Raw genomic sequence first — 19,851 nt, 5'->3', positions numbered from 1 at the left:
CTGAAACTGCAAAACAAGATTCTTTGAAAGGGTTGTTAGAATTGATTGGGACAACCCTCAATGAGTCTATATGGAAGTGATTTTAGAGTATGTTAGGGTTTCAGAATTTCAGTGTTGTATTACTATGTATGGTAGTGAATTAAATTGCAAGCAATCATTTCATTGCTTTTAGGATTCAGAATTTAAACCTTCTACTACTACTACTATGCAATTAGTACATTAAATTGTAAAAATACAATGTTACAATGACCTGAAATCTCTCTTATATTGCATTCTTAGTTCCTGGTCTTTGGAAATTTTGATTTTATTGACGATAAATTTTATTTTGTTTCAACTATAGTTTTATTTGACATTATACTTACAATAGTCTTATTATAGTGAGATATGTTATTGAATTTCATTTTATACACACTGTAGTCTTATTACAATATCACTAAATTATAATTCTAATTCATCTACCATTTTATTGGACAATATACACTAAAATATGTGAAACTGTTATTCAGTTTCATTTTATATACACTATAGTTTCATCACAACACAACTAAGGTATCATTTTAACATAACTAAAGTTTTATTTGAGTCAATATGTGAGACATGCGCTTTATTTTTCTTTTTATACATATTGTAGTTCCATTTCAACAAAACTAAAGTATCATTTCAATTCAACTATAATTTTATTTGACAATATACACTCAATATGTAAGACATTGTTATTCAGTTTCATTTTAACACAACTAAAGTATTATTTCAATTCAATTACTGTTTAATTTTATAATATAAACATAATATACGAGACAAGTTATTGAATTTCATTTTAAATACACTATAATTTATATTATTTGTTTGATGCAATGGACTGAGTTCTAATAATTTTATGGGAAAATGACACTTTTTCCCCCTAAGTTATATACTTATAGCACTTTTTCCCCCTCAATTATTTATGTAAGCACATTAGCCCCCTCAATTATTTTAAAAGTGGTGGTTTTTTCCCCAAATATATTAAATTGACATTTCTACCCTTAAAGTAAATATTTTATTTATTTTACTTCTCAACAAATTATTGCGTATATGTAGCGATTACCACGGTTCGGTTCGAACTGAACCAGACACTATAGCAATCGAATTAAAAATTTTCAGTTATGATTCAGATCTAGAACCCAATATTTCGATTTCAATTTATTAAATTTAAGAATAAAAAAAAACTGGATCATGAACTGTAAACCGGCAGTTCCGGATCCAGTTCGCGATTTTGAACCGTTTTTATTTTAAAATTTTATTTTTTATTTTAAAATAATCTAAATTCAACAATAAATGTATTTTATTTTTTCAGTTCGGAATATGAACCGGTCATTCCGGTTCGCTATTTTAATAAACTCTAAATATTGCGTTTTCATTATAAATTGTAATTGGAATATTTTGGTTTGGTTGCTATAGTATCTGTTTGGTTTGAACCAAATTATAGTAATAATTTGTTGGAGAATAAAAATAAATGAAATATTTATTTTAAGGGTAAATATGTCCATTTAACATTTCAGGGGGAAAAAGAGCCACTTAAATAATTGAGGGAGAAAAAGTGCTATAAGTATATAACTTAGGGAGAAAAAGTGTCATTTTCCCTAATTTTATTAAATTCTATTTGAATGTAACATAGTATACTTAAAAGGCACGGTAAATTTTAATTGTGTGTGATCCACATAACTTATTATATTTTTATTGAGGCATTAGAGCAATCCCATTAAGGAGTTTTTGCATAGGTTTTAATGTTACAACAAAGTTTTGTTGGAAGAGAAAGAAGGGAGGAGAGTTAGGATTTGGAGTGATCATGCAAGCACCCAAGGTTTTGTAGAGGTGTGAGTCCCACGGTGGGAAGAAAAAGTTGTGTGTGGGCGTGTAAATTTTTTTTTTTTTTTTTATAGATTTTTTTTCCTCTCTTGTCATTTTCTCTTTCCTAATCACATCTACAAAAACTCCTCAAAAACTACACCAAAATGTCCATCATTGAGGATACCCTTAGTATAGTGTATTATTGACATATACAAGATAAATATAAATTTTAAAAATTTTGTACTAAAGTTTAAATTTTTTTTTTTATATGTTTTCTAATACCTATTGCAATAACAGTTTTATTGGCATTGATAGTATTAAATTTCATATATTTTTGATATTTTACAGTTATGAATTTTAACTTAATATATACTTCTTTTATTATAAAAGTAACAAATTAGCATTTATTGGGTAACTGTTATTATTATATATTTAATTTAATATTTAATTTAATGTGTACTATTATACATGCCTCTCAATTTAAAATTTCATAATTGTAATTATAAATTTTATATATATATATATATATATATATATATATATATATATATATATTCGGATATAAATGTAAATAATTTCACATTATGGGTTCGATTTTATGTTCATTAGTAATAATTTATTAGAGAAACTTTCAATTTTGGTCCACTGATTATTGGAGTTGTGTTAATTGCAACACTTGACTTTCAAAAATGTTAATTTAGTACCTTGACTATGCAATTTCTATCAATTTTGGTCACGCCGGCCAAATTACAGGCCAAATCTCACCGGAAAAATTTAATAGGTTAAATAATGAGGGTATTTTAGTCAGTTTACCCATTTTCTTTCTTCTCCAATGAGCTTCTCCATTTCCGGCAACATTCTTCTCCATTTCCGGCGACGTTCTTCTCTTAAAGCAGGAGACCCATGTCTGAAGAACTACATAACTCAGTCTGCTATCATACAAGGTCTGAAGGGATGTAAAGGGAGAGATTGGTTTGACATCATTGCGGGAAATACAATATTTGAGCTTGGCCTACCATTCACGGAGTCCAACGAGGTTAGAAGCATTTTTTTTTATTGCATATGCAGCTGTATGTTCTTCTGAATGATATAGATCGAGTTTAATTTATTACTTTCATATCTCCCTATTGTTGTTATCGATTAGATTATTAGTGTGCAAAGCAATGAATTGATTTTGGAAGCGTTCAAGAAAATGAAAGAAAGCCAAATTGGAGGTCTCCCTGTTGTTGAACGTCGCCGGAAATGGAGAAGAACGTCGCCGGAAATGGAGAAGCTCATCGGAAAAGAAAGAAAATGGGTAAAATGACTAAAATACCCTCATTATTTGACCTATTAAATTTTTTCGGTGAGATTTGACCGACAATTTGGCCGGCGTGACCAAAATTGATAGAAATTGCATAGTCAAGGTACTAAATTAACATTTTTAAAAGTCAAGTGTTGCAATTAACAGAACTCCAATAGTTAGTGGACCAAAATTGAAATTTTCTCTAATTTATTATCTTTTACTATAATACATACTTCAGCTCACTTAAATGATTTATTGTGATGTTAACTGATGGTGGCAGAAGCAATAGTGTTTCATAGTTCACCTTTTTCTTTTGCTCAAAATAACTATAGTAAGCAACTAAGCAAACCGAACACTAGCAACACACAATTTATATAATCAAATTCGGCTCAAAAATGAATTTGAGAGCCTATATAAAACACACAAGTGATATTATGCTTTTGAAGACCCTATTTGAGGGAATTGAAATTTTGAAGATTCAAACCTTAACAATTTAACATTAAAAAAAAACGTACCGAAAATTTTTATCCTTGAAAAATCCCTGCAAAGATTGGATGAGTATAATTTTTCATCCTCTTCGGTGAACGGGGCGGGACAAGGAATGAGATTAAATTCGGGAACGGGGATGAGAATCCGACTCCCAGTCTCATTGATTAAATAGCAGAGTATTATTGAAAAGAAATCATTGATTTTTTTGTTTGTTTTAAATTTTTTGATGACCGCATAATCTTCAACTTCTTGTGCTTATTTCACATGTCTTGATGGTCTCTATCGTGTTAAAATTCCTATCTCTCCGTGTTGCAAACACAAATTCATGGTTGAGCCTGTATTCCCCAACTTCCATACTGTCCAGCACTCTTCAGTCACAACCGTATTGTATATGCAGTTGGTGGCACAGAGGGAGCTACGCTTGTATATGCCGAGAGATGTACATTTTTTATCCCAGTAGGTTTCACAAATTACCTATGGAAAGTCAGCGCTGCTGTGTCGACCACAAACCACGGAATTTTGAATCTATAGCGGAATCACAGGTTATTCGAGGAGCTGAGGGTCGGATTTTTCTACTCTTAGTGAATAATCATCAACTTTATCAGCATAGGGTCAAGAAGCAATTGTGTTTTCAGTACTTTGACACTATCAAAGATTACTTTGAAAACCTTCCATCCCCTCTCGCATCTGATCATGTACTTAGTCTTATTGTCACACTTGTCACTTTTTTCTTAGCGGCTATATATATTTGTTCATTTGGGACCCACAGAGTAAGTACTTGGCAGGGTTGTTGAAGCCCTACAAATTCAATACCGGCTCAACCCACTAATTTGTAGTAGTGGCAAGACCAGGTCGAATCCCAAGAGAACTAATGAGTTCGTTTCTTTAATTTAAATAAAATGACTCAAAGTAGGGAAAATTGGGGGATTTGAGAAGAATAAATAAAATAGACAATAATTAATAACGAGTTCAGAGATTTTGAATTCTAATTCAAGGAAGAATGAACGTTAAAGATGTGACTTAGATCATCGGCTCTTACAAGTAAAGTTTAGATTCAAGTACTTAGCCAAAGACTAATTAGGATAGCCATAACTAGCATTTGATCTCCCTGAATTAATTGATTCAAACCAAGCATTCAAACCAACATCTGTTATTGAATAAACTGGGGACGATAGCGTTCCATATTCACCCAATAACATCATTACACTTTAATGGAGAATAACTAAGCCTAAATCACATATTGAGATAGCTACAACCTGCAACTTAGTCTTCCTGTCCTTTGTGTACTAATCACAGCAATATAATTAATACAAGCTTGTTGGGAAAATCCCACTTCCTGCGACAATGAAAAATCACAGAACCGACAGGAGCACAAACACAAGTTGATACACAATAGCAAAAAATAAATATCAAACACAAGAACACACGATTTACGTGGAAAACCCCAAATCGGGGAAAAAACCACGGGACCACCACCAACCAATAATCCACTATAATAAATCTTGGGTACAAAGTTTCAGGCTACCACACGAGCCAAACATCCACAAATCATCAAATGCAATAATTCTAGGCCAAAGACTTCTATTATATTCCACAGGCCTAAACAGAATACCAACTCGTACTTAAAATATTCAACCACCACAAGCAAGATGAAAAGAATATAAATAGTACGAGAATACCCAAAAGATGCCTGGAACAAACAAGCTGACCTCTCAAAAGTATTTGATGAAGAAACACCCAAGAAGTTAGGCAAACTTCACGATTCTTCTCCTCTATCTGCCTGCTGAACAGAATAGTGAATGATGAACCAAAACAGGTTTCGCCACACGCACTGCCTCTCTGCTGTACGAAAATAAAGAAGCAAAATTTTGTATTTCTTCTTTTTGGGCAAAGCTGCCGTGCGTCCCACTCACAAATCCCTAATTCATCCATATATATATATATATATATATATATATATATATATATATATATATGCCTAATTAAATATTATTATATTATATAAATATAATAATAATAATTAGAGGTCCATGAGAAGAGGTCCAACAAAAAATATAGTGGATACAAATTGGCTTGGTCCAAACATGAGCTATTTACCACATAGGAGGGAAGCCCAACCCAACAAATCTCCCCCTCCCGACTATGTGGAAGATATCGTCATCCCGGCGATAGAGCAACAATCCTCAAACTTCCCTCTCGGCAATGCTTTAGTCATCATGTCAGACCCATTATCATCGGTATAAATCTTTTCAAGTTCAAGCATCTTGCACTCTAAGATATCTCTAATCCAATGATATCTCGTGTCAATATGTTTTGACCTGTAATGGAACGTTGAGTTCTTTGCAAGATGAACTGCACTTTGACTATCACAATAGAGCACATACCTGTCTTGAACAAACCCGAGCTCCTGAATAAACTTCTTCATCCATAGCATTTCTTTACTGGCCTCAACAGATGCTATGAACTCAGCTTCAGTGGTAGACAAAGCAATATACTTTTGCAATCTTGATTGCCATGAAACTGCTCCCCCTGCATAGGTAATTAGATAACCTGAAGTAGATTTCCTGGTGTCAATGTCCCCGGCCATATCTGAATCAGTGTATCCGGCAAGAATAGGTTTATCTGTACCAAAACACAAACTCAGATTTGAAGTACCCCGAAGATATCTAAGAACCCACTTCACAGCATCCCAATGTTCTCTCCCTGGATTTGAGAGAAATCTGCTAACAACACCCACTGCATGAGCAATATCTGGTCTAGTACATACCATGGCATACATCAAACTACCAACAGCTGAAGAATAGGGAACTCTTTGCATTTCTTCATCCTCTTTCTCACTAGAGGCACATTGCTTCTTACTTAACTTGAAATGCATACCAAGAGGTGTATTCACTGGCTTAGCTTTATCCATACTAAATCTCTCAAGTACTTTCTCTATATACTTCTCTTGAGATAACCACAACTTCTTGTTCTGCCTGTCACGAATGATCTTCATCCCAAGAATTTGCTTTGCTGGTCCCATGTCCTTCATAGAAAAGGACTTACTCAACTCTTGTTTCAACTGTTGAATTCTTGAAACATTGCGACCAACAATCAGCATATCATCAACATAAAGCAACAATATAACAAAGTCATCATCAGAGAATCTGTTTACAAAAGCACAGTGGTCTGAAGAAGTCTTCTTGTACCCATGCTTACTCATAACGGAAGTAAACTTTTTATACCACTGCCTCGGAGCTTGCTTCAATCCATACAAACTCTTCTTTAACCTGCAAACATAATCCTCTTTCCCTTTGACTTTGAATCCCTCAGGTTGCTCCATATATATCTCCTCATCCAAATCACCATGGAGAAAAGCTGTCTTTACATCCATCTGCTCAATTTCTAAATCCAAACGAGCTGCTAGACCCAACACAACTCTAATGGATGAAAATTTCACAACAGGAGAGAAAATTTCATCAAAATCAATACCTTTCTTCTGGCTAAAACCTTTCACCACCAGTCGAGCTTTGAATCGTGGAACTGAAGTGCCCTCTTCATGTTTCAATCTGTAGACCCACCTGTTCTTCAAAGCTTTCCTGTTCTTTGGTGCCCTTACCAACTCAAAGGTATCATTTGCATATAGGGAATTCATCTCATCCTGCATAGCCTCAAGCCATTGTCTCTTTTGCTCACTCTCCATAGCTTCTTCATAGAACTCAGGTTCTCCCCCATCAGTTAATAGCACATACTGACTGGAAGAGTAACGAGTAGATGGTCTCCGTTCCCTGTTAGACCTTCTAGGAGGATCAACTGGAACCTGCGAAGGAACTTCTTGTTCCTGGTGCACAACATCATCAACATGACCATCCACATCAGCTGTATTATCCTGATTGTCTGGTACAAGATCACCGTTCTGGCCATTCTCTTGAACCTCATCAACATCATGTGTATCTTCGCTGGAAACTGGCTCACAGTCAACCAAACTTCCGCTATCTTGAGATTCTGGCTTTCTCACTTTGTCAACATCTTCAATGATTTGATCTTCAAAGAACACTACATCATGGCTTCTCACAAGCTTCTTCTCAACTGGATCATACAGCTTGTAGCCAAATTCATCAAGACCATAACCAATGAAAATGCACTGTCTAGTCTTCGAGTCCAACTTAGATCTTTCATCTCTCGGGACATGCACAAATGCCTTACAACCGAAGACTCTGAGGTGATTATAAGAAACTTCCTTTCCACACCAAACCTTATCAGGAACTTCATTATTCAAAGCAATAACGGGAGATAAGTTGATAACATGAACAACTGTGGAAACTGCCTCAGCCCAAAATGAACTAGGCAACTTTGCATCATCAAGCATGCATCTGACTCTCTCCATAATTGTCCGGTTCATCTTCTCTGCTAAGCCATTTAACTGAGGAGTTTTAGGAGGAGTTTTCTGATGTCTAATTCCGTGCATTCTGCAATACTCATCAAATGGGCCACGATACTCACCGCCATTGTCAGTACGGATGCACTTCAATTTCTTCCCTGTCTGTCTCTCAACAAGGGCATGAAACTCTTTAAACACACCAAACACATCACTTTTGTGCTTCAAAGTGTAAATCCAGAGTTTCCTAGAATAATCATCAATGAAGGTCACAAAGTAAGATGCAACTCCAAGTGATCTAACCTTCATTGGTCCACACACATAAGAATGTATCAACTCAAGTGGCTCCGGCTTCTTTGAAGGAGAATTGCTCATAAAAGAAACTCTTTTCTGTTTCCCTGCCAGGCAATGAACACATCTGTCCAATCTAGCTTCCTTTACTCCTGAAAGCTTCTTCTTCTTGGCAAGGTAATCAATCCCCTTCACACTCATGTGGCCAAGTTGTTTATGCCACAATTCTGATGCACATTCTTTTGCTGCCACATTCACTGAATCACAAGAAATAGAGCTTTGTAAAGAGTACAAGTTAGAAGACTTGTTACCTCGTGCAATAACCAGCGAGCCTTTAGTGATTTTCCAATGTCCATCACCAAAGAAACAACAGAAACCATCATCATCGAGTTTTCCTGTAGAAATGAGATTCAGTCTGATACCCGGTGCATGCTTTACATTTTTAAGTTCCAGCTTTGTGCCATTGCTGGTCTCAAGACAAACTGTACCGGTACCAATCACCTTCACCTGACCATCATCACCCATTCTTAGCTCTCCAATATCACCTGGACTATATGAAGTAAAGAATTCCTTCCTTGGTGTAACATGGTAAGATGCGCCTGAATCTACAATCCAAGTTGTCTCATGGCATGCAACGTTGACGGCATTCTCATCACAAGCAAGAAGCAAATCTGCTCTAACTGTTGCAACCTGGTTCTCTGTGTGATCATCTTTCTTGTCTTGCTTCTGTTCCCTTTTGAACTTGAAGCAATTTTTCTTAATGTGACCCTTCTTGCCACAATGATAACATTCAACATCCTTGTGCCATGACCTTGACTTACTTCTGCTTTTATCTCTACCCTTCTGACCCCTTTGTTTGTTTCTCCCCCTATCATTTGTAACCAAAATATCTGACTGAGAAGTGGAGGTGTCTTGAGATCTTCTTCTTGACTCTTCATTCAAGATACCACTCTTGACATACTCCATGGTCACAACACCGTTGGGAGCAGAATTGGTCAAAGAAACCCGAAGTGTTTCCCAAGAATCAGGTAGAGTGTTAAGCAACCAGAGACCAAGTACCTCATCCTCAAATTTGATGCCCATGCTAGACAACTGATCAAGAACACCCTGAAAATCATTGACATGATCATTGATCAATGTACCTTCCCTGAATCTTAGATTCATCAATTGTTTTAGCAAAAACAATTTGTTATTGCCTGTCTTGGAAGCATACAGGGTCTCAAGTTTATCCCACAGGCTTCTGGCATGTGTCTCGTTGATAATGTGATTCATAACATTATCTTCAACCCATTGGCGAATATAACCACAAACTTGTTGGTGCTCAAAGTCCCACTCTTCGTCTGACATGCTTTCTGGCTTTGCAGTTGCAAACACAGGTAGATGTAATTTCTTCACAAACAAAAGATCCTTCATCTTGGCCTTCCAAATGTGATAATTTCTACCATTCAATCATACCATATTACTCATATTTGTCTCCATGTCAAATGTACCCAATCAACAACCAGGGCTCTGATACCACTTTTGTTGGGAAAATCCCACTTCCTGCGACAATGAAAAATCACAGAACCGATAGGAGCACAAACACAAGTTGATACACAATAGCCAAAAATAAATATCAAACACAAGAACACACGATTTACGTGGAAAACCCCAAATCGGGGAAAAAACCACGGGACCACCACCAACCAATAATCCACTATAATAAATCTTGGGTACAAAGTTTCAGGCTACCACACGAGCCAAACATCCACAAATCATCAAATGCAATAATTCTAGGCCAAAGACTTTTATTATATTCCACAGGCCTAAGCAGAATACCAACTCGTACTTAAAATATTCAACCACCACAAGCAAGATGAAAAGAATACAAATAGTACGAGAATACCCAAAAGATGCCTGGAACAAACAAGCTGACCTCTCAAAAGTATTTGATGAAGAAACACCCAAGAAGTTAGGCAAACTTCACGATTCTTCTCCTCTATCTGCCTGCTGAACAGAATAGTGAATGATGAACCAAAACAGGTTTCGCCACACGCACTGCCTCTCTGCTGTACGAAAATAAAGAAGCAAAATTTTGTATTTCTTCTTTTTGGGCAAAGCTGCCGTGCGTCCCACTCACAAATCCCTAATTCATCCATATATATATATATATATATATATATATATATATATATATGCCTAATTAAATATTATTATATTATATAAATATAATAATAATAATTAGAGGTCCATGAGAAGAGGTCCAACAAAAAATATAGTGGATACAAATTGGCTTGGTCCAAACATGAGCTATTTACCACATAGGAGGGAAGCCCAACCCAACAAAGCTACTCGGTCAAATCGTTTATGACAATTACGGATCATAAACTCATAAGATAGCAATAGGAAAACAGCAATAAAGTAAGTTGTCAATTTAATTTACTTTCAGTCTTCCTGTAAAATTAACTCTGAAAGAGCGGAAGTACATGAATCCAATAAATTAATTGAAATAGAACCTCCCTAAATTCACAACTGAAACTTCAAATCCCTTGAATCAGATTAAAGAGAATCTAGCTAGACATAGAGAAAACTATTCTAAAATATTAAGAATTTAAAAGGAACAATCTGCCCAAAAAACATCAGAATAGCTCTCCTTTTATAGGGTTTCAAATCAACAATATTCCCTAAAATTACTGCTCTTACCGCATCTTTCTCTATCAAATTCATCTTCAAAAAGTTTTGTTTAATTTCCTCCAGAAATCTTTAGCGAATGAACCGCTCGAAGCGTTGCTGACCGAAGCTCTGCGTTGCGCCTTCGACCTCGCCTTCTCTTTCGTTGCTCTGAAACTATTATGGCCTTGGATTCGCTGCTTGTGTTTGTAAACAAAACAAATGAAATAAATAAAATAAATTAAATACTTATTACTACCTACGGCAAAACAAATAAAATAAAGATAAAGAAAACAAATTAAAGTATGATTAGGGATAATAGCAAGTGGGACCCACTAACTTATTTAATTATGTTACTAATTAATAAGCCTAATTATACTTAAATTTTATTAATTAACTTATCTAATTCTAATATAACAAAATATACTAATGATAATAAAATATAAAATATAAATAATAAAATTAACCTATAAAAACTTATTTAAATCAAGGTATAAAATATGCTCATCAAAATTCCCCCACACTAAAACTATGCTTGCCCTCAAGCATATTCTCATCTTTCTAACATAAACTTCTCCGACTCCTTTCAAAGCCATCTAGAAATATCTCAAAAATTATTATATATTTAAAGGCTAGAAGTTGAAACACACTCAAGATAACAAGCATGGTTTATTGATAACACTTGAAAAATAAATAGATAAATAGATAAATAAAATAACTCACTAGTTTTATCAAAAGTCAATGAACAAGACTTAACACCCTCACAAGGATTCAAAATTCACTCATTGCACTCATAGTGTTTAGGGTTTAGTGTATCAAACTCTCCAATCAAAACATAGCAAGTAATCCCATAAGCTTGCAAGTAAATCAAATCTCCACCACTGACAAACATGAGTTAAACCATGAATCAAAGGGTCTTTATTGAAGGTTGTAACTTGGCTAGGGACAAGGGATATGGTAAAAGGAATTTTTAGGCTTATCAAGTTGAAGGAATCACATAAGCCTTTAACACAAAATTTCACCCTAAGCAAATTTCAAAGCTCTGAACAAACCTTCGTTCCTCCATTGCCTTCCCAATTCATTTTCATGTTTTTTTACTTCTTTCATCATTCAAACCATTTTGCTGCCTCTAGTATACAGCTTTATTCAAACTTTTCTTTTCTCTTCTTCTTTTTTTGTTTTTCTTTTTCTCCTTAACACTTTTTTCAATCCTCCTCATTCTTTCCCTTTTGCAAACTTCCCAACTTTATTTCTCAAAGAAGGAACACTACTTCACATAAAAAGAATCATCACTTGGATAAATTAATTCAACTCCCAATAACAAGAGCTATAATTTCAGTTTCCAATTGCATCCTGAACCCACAGTAAACAATTTATTACCCATAATAACAAGCAAAACTTTGTGTAGATAGACCAATATGATTCCTTCAATTCAAGGGTTCAAAATTTATTGAGGGAAATTAATAAAGAAAGGGAAAAATGGCTTGTAATGTGGTAATTAAAAGAAAAGAAAGGCTAAAAGCTCAAAGTGGCTCACTAAGAGTTAAAATGTAAGGTAAGCTTTTTGGCTAAAAGTGACTCAACCTAAGTGCCCTTTTCATCTTCATGTTCTAACCTGCTTGAATGTGGTCTTAAAATGCATTTAAGAGCAAGTTCTAGCATAAACAAGCCATGCTTGATATCACACAACAAAGAAAATTGAGCAAAGTGTTGCTCTTTAGGCTCAAAAGCTCACCAAAAAGGGTCAAATTGCATCAAGTCTTGCTCATTTTCATTCAATAAAACTAACAAGAATTTTTAAAATATAATTTTTTTGTATAAAATAAAAATAAAATCATGCTTGCTTCTCTCATGTGTTAAAACTCTAAACAAAAAATATACCCTAACTTAAGACATATCCCTAAATAACAAGAAAGTAATCAAAACAAGTCATCAAGTCATATACTACCATTGTTTACCCATCATCAGTGTGCAACACTCTCCCCCACACTTAATTCATGCATTGACCTCAATGTATGCACACATAAAAACTTCACATATTCACAAAGAATTTGAGCATATTCTAAGAAGACTTATTTGAAAAATAAAAATAAGTAAACAAATAAAGAAAAAAGAAAAAAAATGGATTATTGAATTGGGTTGCCTCCCAAGAGCGCATTTGTTTAACGTCGTTATGCTCGACGTAACCTCAAATGTGTTTTTATCAATTAAAGTACTCCGAGAGGGTAAATCAACATCTTCCAAAGTCAAAACTACCATTCCCTCATGAAATGGTTTCAACCTGTGACCATTAACTTAAAAAGTTTTCCCGTACCAATGCTTTTAATCTCTACTGCACCATAAGGAAAAATGTTAGAAACAACGAAAGGTCCAATCCAACGAGTACGTAACTTACCAGGCATAAGCTTCAAACGAGAATTATATAACAAAACCTTTTGGCCTACCTCAAAATTCTTTCTCAAAATCATGTTGTCATGGAACATCTTGGTTTTCTCCTTGTATATTCTAGAATTTTCGTAAGCATCTAACCTCAACTCTTCCAACTCCTGTAACTGCAATTTTCTTTCTTCACCAGCCTTCTTCATTTTCATATTACAACGTTGTACGGCCCAATAGGCTTTATGTGTAATCTCTACGGGCAAATGACAAGCTTTTCCAAAAACTAACCGATAAGGGGACATCCCAATCGGAGTTTTGTAAGTTGTCCGATAAGCCCATAGCGCATCATCTAAGCGTAAGCTCCAATCTTTTCTACCTGTGTTCACAGTCTTTTCCAAAATGGATTTTACCTCTCTATTGGACACTTCAGCTTGCCCATTGGTTTGGGGATGGTACGTTGTAGCTGTTCTGTGATGCACTCCATACTTCTTGAACAATGCTTCAATTACTTTATTGCAAAAATGACTCCCTTGATCACTTATAACAGCACGTGGAACTCCAAATCTGTTAAAGATGTTAGATTTCATAAAACCTACAACTACGGAAGAATCATCAGTTTTGGTGGCTTTTGCTTCCACCCATTTTGACACATAATCAACCGCTAACAGAATATATTGAAAGCCACAAGATGATGGAAAAGGTCCCATGAAATCAATGCCCCACACATCAAATATCTCCACAATCAAAATAGGAATTTGAGGCATTTCATTCCTACGAGATAATGAACCAGTTTTCTGACATTTTTCACAAGTTTTACAGCACAAGTATGCATCTTTAAACAAATTTTCCCAATACAAATCACTATCCAACACTTTTCTCGCAATTCGTTTAGGACTAAAATGACCACCACATGCATAATTATGACAAAAAGCTAAAACTGACTGCTGTTCATTTTCAGGCACACATCGTCTTATTACTTGGTCAGCACAAAACTTCCACAGATATGGTTCATCCCAAACATAATATTTAGCTTCACTTCTTATTTTTTCTTTCCTAGAATTACTAATGTAACCAGGTAAAACTCCCGTCACTAAGTAATTAACAAGATCAGCATACCAAGGAACCATACCTGAAAACTGGAACAATTGCTCATCAGAAAAATTTTCAGAAATAGGAAGTATATCCTCATCTCTTACCAATCTACTTAGATGATCCGCTACTGGATTCTCAGCTCCCTTTCGATCCTTAATTGTCAAATCAAACTCCTGAAGTAATAGAATCCATCTTATCAGCCTGGGCTTAGATTCTTTTCTTCCCAAAAGATACTTCAATGCCGTATGGTCAGAAAAAACTATGACTTTAGAACCAAGCAAATAAGATCTAAATTTATCTAAAGCAAAAATAACAGCTAAAAGTTCTTTTTCAGTTGTGGAGTAACTGCATTGTGCAGCATTCAATGTTCTTGAAGCATAGTATATGACATGACTTTGCTTCCCAACTCTTTGGCCCAAAACAGCTCCAACTGCATAGTTGCTGGCATCGCACATAATCTCAAAGGGGAGTTCCCAGTTTAGAGGTTGAATAACAGGAGCACTTGTTAGTAGTGCCTTAAGCTTGTCAAAAGCTTCTTGACATTCCTTTCCGAACTCAAAAGTAACCTCCTTCTGCAATAGTTTAGACAATGGGACAGCAATCCTTGAGAAATCCTTAATAAACTTGCGATAAAATCCTGTATGTCCAAGAAAAGAACGAACTTCCCTAACATTTGTAGGGTAAGGTAAGTTCACAATCAAATCCACTTTAGCTTTATCAACTTCTATCCCCTTAGCTGAAATTACATGCCCTAACACAATTCATTGACTAACCATAAAATGACATTTTTCATAATTCAGAACTAAATTCGCATCAATACATCTTTTTAAAACTTTAGACAAATTATTTAAACACACTTCAAAGGAATCACCATAAACAGTAAAGTCATCCATAAACACTTCTATGCAACTCTCAATAAATTCAGAAAAAATACTCATCATGCATCTTTGGAATGTTCCTGGGGCATTACATAAGCCAAACGGCATCCTCCTGAACGCAAATGTTCCAAATGGGCAAGTAAAAGTAGTTTTTTCTTGGTCTTCTTGAGCAATGGCTATCTGATAGTAACCTGAAAATCCATCCAAAGCAAAAACAAGATTTTCCAGCTAACCTTTCTAACATTTGATCAACAAAAGGTAAAGGAAAATGATCCTTTCTTGTAGCTAAGTTCAGTTTTCTAAAATCTATGCACATTCTCCAACCATTTTGTACTCTCATGGGTACCAATTCATTCTTCTGATTTCTTACCACAGTTATACCAGTTTTCTTTGGAACTACATGCACTGGACTTACCCATTCACTATCAGAAATCGGGTAAATTATACCTGCATCCAAAAGTTTAAGAATTTCTTTAAATACCACATCCTTCAATGTTGGGTTGAGTATTCTCTGTGGCTCCCTTACTGGTCTGGCATCTTCTTCTAAATGGATTCTATGCATACAAACAACTGGACTTATATCTTTTATATCAGCTAAAGTCCAACCCATTGCAGTTTTGTGTTCTTTCAACAGTGAAACCAACTTATCTTCTTGTTCCTGTAACAACTTATTTGAGATAATGATGGGTAATTTCTCTCCCTCACCTAAGTATACATACTTGAGGTGATCAGGCAGAGTTTTCAACTCTAAAGTTGGAGCCCGCAACACAGATGGCAATATTTTTTCATGAGTTAAAGAAAAATCAGCATTTGCAGAATTTAAACCAGATATTACAGCTGATAAAACTTCACAAGAAGAATCAACAAACTCATCTAAATCAAATTCAGCTTCTAAATCAAACAAATTTTCAGCAAAACTATCTTCAAAAACATCTTGCACTATTGAATCAATTACATCCACATTATAAAGAGAATGATAATCATCAGGATACTTCATTGCATCAGAAATATTAAATTTAGCAATTTCTCCATTAAACTCAACAGAAAGAATACCCTTATCAACATCTACCTTTGTTTTAGCGGTTTTCATAAATGGTCTACCTAACAGAATTGGAGTTGATTGATCTATTGCATCATCATTCATTTTCAAAACATAAAAATCAACAGGAAAAACCAGTCCATTAACTTGCACTAAAACATCTTCTACGACTCCAACTGGATGCACACAAGAACGATCGGCTAATTGAACAACTATTCTAGTTCCTTGCAAAGAATTTATATTTAAAGCTTGATAAATGAAAAATGGCATGACATTTATTGATGCACCTAAATCTAACATGGCACGTTTAATCTCTTTATTACCAATTATACAGGGTAGGGTGAACATACCTGGATCCTTGCACTTTTTAGGTAGATCATTACTTATCATGGCTGAAACATTTTTACCCAATATGATGGTCTCCTTACTCTTCAACTTCCTCTTATTGGTACAAAGTTCCTTTAGAAACTTTGCATACTTAGGAATTTGCTTTATGGCTTCTAGTAAGGGGATGTTGATTTCTACCTTTCTAAAGGTTTCCAAAATCTGATTTTCATGTTCTTCTTCTTTTGATTTTGCTAACCTTGAAAGAAAAGGGGGTAGAGATGAATCATATTGACCAAAAGAAGATTCAGAACTTACCTTGGATTTTTCATTAGCCGTAGACTCACTTTCCTCCTTTGATTTTCCTTCTTTTTCCTCTTCCACTGATAATGGAGATTCGGGCTGAAGTTGCTTACCACTCCTCAATGTGATTGCATTTACATTTTCTTTAGGGTTTACCTCCGTTTGTGATGGTAGTTTCCCCGAAGCTTGGGCTTCCAACTTGCTAACAGATGTGGCTAATTGAGAAATTTGATTGCCCAATTGTTGAATACTTGCTCTTGTTTCTCGTTGAAACTGTTGAGTGTTATTAGCAAGTGCTTTAACAATTTCATCTAAAGACATACCTGAATTTGAAGCTTGAGGTTGAGATTGCTGAGGTGTTTGGAATTGTCTAAAATTCTGATTTTGAAACCTTGGTTGCGCTCCTTGATTCCCATAGCTCAACTTTGGATGATCTCTCCATCCGGGATTATACTGGTTTGAAAAGGGATCATATTTTCGGTTGGGTTGACCAGGAAATCCCCCTATTGCATTCAACTCTTGATTTGAATTTTGCAATGTTGGGCACATGTCTGTGGGATGCCCGACAAATGAACATATTCCACATGCTCCCGTAGATTGCATTTGTCCTACAACCATTTGACGCACAAGAGTAGTCAAATCTGAAATTTTATTTTTAAGTTGAGAAGTACTTACCTCGTTAACTCTACGAATAGATCCATCCGCACGTGTCCCATATTGTTGAGAATTTTCTGCCATGGTTGATATTAATTGTCTAGCATCCGTGTGTGTCTTGTCAGCCAAAGAACCACCACTAGCTGCATCTACCATACTTCTATCTGTAGGTAACAGCCCTTCATAAAAGTATTATATCAAGTGTTGGTATGAGATTTGATGGTGTGGACAGCTAGAACACAACTCCTTGAATCTTTCCCAATACTCGTACAATGTTTCACATGTACATTGTCTTATCCCATATATTTCCTTCCTAATATTAGTTGCCCTAGATGCAGGGAAGAATTTTTCTAGAAATAGTTTTTTCACATCATTCCACGTGTTAACTGAATCGGGGGGAAGATTATAGAGCCAATCTTTTGCTTTATCTTTTAATGAAAATGGAAATGCTCTAAGGCTTATATGCTCATCAGTCACCCCACGTGGTTTCATACCTGCACAAACTACTTGAAACTCTTTCAAGTGTTTATGTGGGTCTTCACCAGCCAAACCTCGAAAAATAGGGAGTAAATGAATCAAACCAGATTTTAAAGCAAAATCAACCTCAAGATTTGGTATTGTTATGCATAGAGGTTGTTGGTTTAGATTCGGTGCAGCTAACTCCCTAAGTGTTCTATTATTTGGTTCAGCCATTTTACTTACAACCTCCTCGTTTACTGGATCACAGGTTGAATTTACCTCTTCAGAACTCGATGAGCTATTTCTTTGCTTTGTTTCTTTCCTTAGTTGCCTTGCGACTTTCTCAATCTCAGGGATATATTGTAATTCTCCCGAATGAGAGGAACGAGTCATGCAACACTAAGGACAATAGAAACAATCACAAAGAAAAAAAATTCAAGAAACGATGTTAGTTCCCCGACAACGGTGCCAAAATTTGGCAGGGTTGTTGAAGCCCTACAAATTCAATACCGGCTCAACCCACTAATTTGTAGTAGTGGCAAGACCAGGTCGAATCCCAAGAGAACTAATGAGTTCGTTTCTTTAATTTAAATAAAATGACTCAAAGTAGGGAAAATTGGGGGATTTGAGAAGAATAAATAAAATAGACAATAATTAATAACGAGTTCAGAGATTTTGAATTCTGATTCAAGGAAGAATGAACGTTAAAGATGTGACTTAGATCATCGGCTCTTACAAGTAAAGTTCAGATTCAAGTACTTAGCCAAAGACTAATTAGGATAGCCATAACTAGCATTTGATCTCCCTGAATTAATTGATTCAAACCAAGCGTTCAAACCAACATCTGTTATTGAATAAACTCGGGACGATAGCGTTCCATATTCACCCAATAACATCATTACACTTTAATGGAGAATAACTAAGCCTAAATCACATATTGAGATAGCTACAACCTGCAACTTAGTCTTCCTGTCCTTTGTGTACTAATCACAGCAATATAATTAATACAAGCTACTCGGTCAAATCGTTTATGACAATTACGGATCATAAACTCAAAAGATAGCAATAGGAAAACAACAATAAAGTAAGTTGTCAATTTAATTTACTATCAGTCTTCCTGTAAAATTAACTCTGAAAGAGCAGGAAGTACATGAATCCAATAAATTAATTGAAATAGAACCTCCCTAAATTCACAACTGAAACTTCAAATCCCTTGAATCAGATTAAAGAGAATCTAGCTAGACATAGAGAAAACTATTCTAAAATATTAAGAATTTAAAAGGAACAATCTGCCCAAAAAACATCAGAATAGCTCTCCTTTTATAGGGTTTCAAATCAACAATATTCCCTAAAATTACTGCTCTTACCGCATCTTTCTCTATCAAATTCATCTTCAAAAAGTTTTGTTTAATTTCCTCCAGAAATCTTTAGCGAACGAACCGCTCGAAGCGTTGCTGACCGAAGCTCTACGTTGCGCCTTCGACCTCGCCTTCTCTTTCGTTGCTCTGAAACTATTATGGCCTTGGATTCGCTGCTTGTGTTTGTAAACAAAACAAATGAAATAAATAAAATAAACTAAAATACTTATTACTACCTACGGCAAAACAAATAAAATAAAGATAAAGAAAACAAATTAAAGTATGATTAGGGATAATAGCAAGTGGGACCCACTAACTTATTTAATTATGTTACTAATTAATAAGCCTAATTATACTTAAATTTTATTAATTAACTTATCTAATTCTAATATAACAAAATATACTAATAATAATAAAATATAAAATATAAATAATAAAATTAACCTATAAAAACTTATTTAAATCAA

General features: G+C 35.0%; 1 protein-coding gene across 1 annotated transcript; it reads right to left on the bottom strand.

The window, feature by feature from the left end:
• Positions 1-13,174: 13,174 nt before the first annotated feature.
• LOC109192308 lies at positions 13,175-18,419 on the bottom strand. Its single transcript, XM_019342881.1, has 4 exons — positions 17,855-18,419; positions 15,695-17,746; positions 15,241-15,438; positions 13,175-15,120 (listed from the first exon to the last, which is right to left on the bottom strand). Exons 1-4 carry the CDS (start codon positions 18,417-18,419, stop codon positions 13,175-13,177), a joined length of 4,761 nt encoding a protein of 1,586 aa, XP_019198426.1.
• Between the last annotated feature and the right edge of the window lie 1,432 nt (positions 18,420-19,851).

Source organism: Ipomoea nil, unplaced genomic scaffold (assembly GCF_001879475.1).
Source record: "Ipomoea nil cultivar Tokyo-kokei standard unplaced genomic scaffold, Asagao_1.1 scaffold1770, whole genome shotgun sequence".
Taxonomy (NCBI): domain Eukaryota; kingdom Viridiplantae; phylum Streptophyta; class Magnoliopsida; order Solanales; family Convolvulaceae; genus Ipomoea; species Ipomoea nil.
This window is presented reverse-complemented; position numbering and strand designations above follow the sequence as displayed.